Source organism: Onychomys torridus, chromosome 1, assembly GCF_903995425.1.
Source record: "Onychomys torridus chromosome 1, mOncTor1.1, whole genome shotgun sequence".
NCBI classification, from domain to species: Eukaryota; Metazoa; Chordata; class Mammalia; order Rodentia; family Cricetidae; genus Onychomys; species Onychomys torridus.
Window position 1 is genome coordinate 4,687,939 of NC_050443.1, and position 4,610 is coordinate 4,692,548.

General features: G+C 45.8%; 1 protein-coding gene across 1 annotated transcript; it reads right to left on the reverse strand.

Annotated features, from left to right (window-relative positions):
- Positions 1-387: 387 nt before the first annotated feature.
- Positions 388-1,359, reverse strand: LOC118595792 (olfactory receptor 10A7-like). The gene has a single exon (XM_036206594.1). The coding sequence runs from the start codon at positions 1,357-1,359 to the stop codon at positions 388-390; it is 972 nt and encodes a 323-aa protein (XP_036062487.1).
- Between the last annotated feature and the right edge of the window lie 3,251 nt (positions 1,360-4,610).

Here is a 4,610-nt window from a genome sequence, read left to right on the forward strand (position 1 = left end):
TACTCAAATCACAACATACCCTAAATCAGTTGGTTTATAGAAGACTAAACTTTAACTTTTTTTCTTTGATAAATTTGTTTTTCTTTGCTGCAAGGGCAATTCTACTTGCCCAGGAAAGATGCCATCACCATGCTTTTGAACTTCAATCCAGTTTCTGTGCCAGTGGAGAAACAGAATGCTACCCACTCAACACAAGGAGCCAGTCGAAATTTAGACTGTGTTCAAGGGGCCATTAGAGAGTTGTGATGTCATCCACATTTCCTAGCGGGGCCATCCCAACAATAAAATCTTTCAGAAAGGGTTTAACTTACTCGTGCATCGAGGTTCTCAAGTCCACTAGGGTAGAGATGATCCCCAAAGGATTGAGTAAATGAAGTCATATAGAGGTCAGGGGATAAAGGTTCCTCGTCTCTGAATGAAGACACGCCCGAAGGCAGCCTTGACCTCCTTGTTCCGCAGGCTATAGATGAGAGGGTTGAGCATGGGGGTCACAATGGTGTATGACAGGGACACCACTTGCTTGCTCTCAGGAGAGTAGCTGGCCTTGGGGCGCAAGTGGATGACCCCCGTTGTGGCGTAAAACAGAATTACCACGATGAGGTGGGAGGCACAGGTGGACAGGGCCTTGTGTCGCCCAGAGGCTGATGGCATCCGAAGGACAGCAGCCAGAATCCTGGTGTAGGACATGAGTATGAGACAGACAGGGACGATCATAATTAACACTGTGGCCACGAACACACTGACCTCGAAGACTCTGGTGTCTGCGCACACCAGGCTCAGCAGAGGTGCTATGTCGCATAAGTAGTGCCTGATGCCCCGTGGCCCACAGAAGGGGAAGTTAAAGAGCCAGATGGTGAAGACCAGAGCTACTGGTAATCCTGCGAGCCAGCAGGTGGCGGCCAGCAGGTGGCACAGCTTCAAGCTCATGATGGCACCATAACGCAGAGGCCTGCAAATGGCCAGGAAGCGGTCCCAAGCCATGACTGTGAGGAGCAAGCACTCAGATGTGACACAGGACAACAGGAGAAGCAGCTGTAGGGCACAGCTGGTTGGAGACACCCCTCGTCCAGGCAGCAGCAGGGTCACCAGCAGACGGGGCGCCACGTCCAGTGAGAAGCAGATCTCCACCAGCGCCAGCTGGCGCAGGAAGAAGTACATGGGTGCACGCAGGCCTGGGTCCAGGCTGGTGAGCATGATGATGAGCGTGTTGCCTAGCAACATGAGCAGGAAGGTGGCCAGGAAGAGCACTGCAAGCATTGGGCGCAGGGAGGGCACATGTGAGAAGCCCAGCAGCACGAACTCCAGCTCCCGTGAGCGGCTCTGATTGGTCCAGGGAGGTGATGCCCAGGAGGGTGGCATGGGCTCAGGACTCAATGGCACTTCGCTAAAATCCTAGGAGTAACCTTATGGAGTACCAGAGGGAGGAGAAGATGAAGTGAGAACTGTAGCTTGTGAGTCTTGTCCTTCACATTCCCAAGGGGGCGCTTATCCAATGGTAAATCAAGTCCAATGCCTTACTGTGGACAGGAGCCCTCCTTCAAATCCTCAGTGAGGTGGGATTAAGCAAAATGACCCCACCCCGGTCTTCTCTCTTCTGACTCCCTTAAGCACTCTGCTAAGACTCCCTCAAGCATGGGATGAAACACCCACCAGCAATGCAGACTGAGTCTGTTCCGCTGCCAGTAGAATGAAGGCTGTAAAACTCTGAACACAACTGATTTTAGGATGCACTAATGGGTCATGAGCTGCAACTTGAAAAGAAAAACACCTGCATGAGGGAAGGGCTCACCCAGTAAATTAATAACATGAGAAAGGAGAGGGTCTGGTTAATGATGGGTCTCTTAGAGTGATGGGAAAATCCCTGCCACATATGAGCAGGACAGTCCCCTCAAAGGCTCCTGTCTTACCCGGGAAGTTATGATAACAGGATTTCAGATGGAGGCTGCATGCCACAGTGCTACTTATTGGGGTAGTCAGTGCTGTGCTAAAAATCCAACACAGCATGGCAATCTTTCAAGGAGGTCAGAAGGCTGGGGAGATAATGTCTGATAAAACCCTGCAGCACAAACTTGAGGCTCTAAGTCAGACCAGCCAGACATGGCAGCAGGTGCTGGTAACCTCAGCACTGGGTGGAGGGGGCAAAGATGGCAGGACCATCAGCCATCTGGTCTAGGTGAAATGGTGAGTTCCAAGTTCAGTGAGAAACCCTGTGTTGGAGAGACCCTGTGTTGAAATATAAGGGAAGTGATACAGGAAGACACCAGAAAATGGTGCCTAGCCTTCACAGGTGCATACCCATGTTTATACACACACACACACACACACACACACACACACACAGACAGAGAGACAGACAGACAGACAGACAGACAGACAGACAAGCAGACACAAAGACAGAGAGACAGAGACAAAGAGATAGAGAAGATGGAGACAAAGAAGAGACAGAGAGATTCAGCCTATTGGCTATGGTAGTATATGATGATATTCTAGCACTATGGAGATAGAGGCAGGAATATCAGGAATTTAAGGCCCCTTCCAACTACATAATGAGTTCAAGGCCAGCCTGGACTATGTGAAACTGTTTCTCAAAATATAAAATATTGAATGGGAGAGGAGAAGAGAGGAATGGAACCACAGTACAACAACATGGAAGATCTTCGGAAATATTGTGCCTCAAAACACAAGTTGTGGAATAAGAAGAAAAAGGTGGTGTCTTAGTTTGGGTTACTATTGCTATGATAAAACCCCATGACCAAAGCTTCTTGGGGAGGAAATGGTTTATTTGACTTATTTTTCTACATTGTAGTTCATCACTGAAGGAAGCCAGGACAGGGATTCAAACAAGGCGGGAACCTGGAGTCAGGAGCTGCTGCAGAGGCCACAGAGTGGTGCTGCTTACTAGCTTGCTCCACATGGTTTGGTCAACCTACATTTTATAGAACCCAGGACCACCAGCCCAGCGATAATACCATCCATAGTAGGCTTGGCCCTCTCCCATCAAGCACTGATTAAGAAAATGCCCTACATCTTGCCTACAACACTGTCTTAGGGAAGCATTTTTTTTTAAATCAAGGCTCCTGTCTCTCAGAGGACTTTAGCTCATGTCAAGTTGACATAAAACTATTATGCAGAGATGGTATGATGCAAACACACCACAGAGTTACCTTGTTTTTCTTTCAACTCCACATGTACTGGGAGAAATGTACCATAAACATAGGAAAGGTTAAAAATCTAAAAAGTGACAGATTATCTTTTCAGAGATGAGAATCCCAGTTGGAAGTAATAACCAGGGAATTTTAGATTTGGTCTTTTCAAATTGTGGATTCACTGGCAAGATGGCTCAGTGGGTAAAGGTGCTTGGTGCCAGGCCTGACAATGTGAGTTTGATCTCTGGAATCCACATGGTGAGAAGGGAGAACTTGAAAGTTGTCCTCCTACTGCCACACAGCATGGTGACATGCAGACACACACTACACACTTACCACAAACACACACTACACACTTACCATAAACACACACACACGCTACACACTTACCACACACACACACTACACACTTACCACACACACACACTACACACTTACCACAAACACACACACACACTCTCTTTCTCACACACACACTACACACTTACCATAAACACACACACACACACACTCTCTCTCACACACACACTACACACTTACCATAAACACACACTACACACTTACCATAAACACACACACTCACACACACACACTACACACTTACCATAAACACACACACTCACACACACACACTCTTTCTCTCCCTCTCTCACACACACACACTACACACTTACCACAAACACACACTACACACACACAGACACACACTCTCTCTCTCTTACACACACACACACACTACACACTTACCATAAACACACACTACACACTTACCATAAACACACACTACACACTTACCATAAACACACACTACACACTTACCATAAACACACACTACACACTTACCATAAACACACACTACACACTTACCATAAACACACACACACACACACACACACACACACTACACACTTACCATAAACACACACACACACTCACACACTTCAAGGACATATACAACATAAGTAAATGTAATTTTAAAATATAAGTTGCATTAAAAGAATTGCTGTAAACAAACCACTCTAAAGGCAGTAGATGGCGAACACAAAATGAACTCAATGGCATCTTTGGGGCCTTGTTATCTCTTGATTTTTGTCAGGGTTTTACTTGTTTATTCATTTATTTTAAGTTCCATGTTTTTGTGTATATACGATAATGTCCAGCTTTCTGTTTTTATAGCATTCCTGTGTACACAAACATTTGGGTCTCTGTGTCTGCCTATGCTTCTTGTATTCTTTCTTTGGTTCTTCTTATATTTTTTGATATTTTATTTTATTTTATGATTGTTCTTTAATCCCTGTTTATTTCCTAAGGAGAGGCAGAAAGAGTGTGGATTAGGGACTGGGAGGAGTTGAAGAGTGGATACTATAAAAAAATACTTATTTTCAATTAAAGAAAATCAGGGGGGAAATTTCTGTGAAGACAAAAAGTACCAAAGCTCATTCCATCCACACTCTGTATGGACTG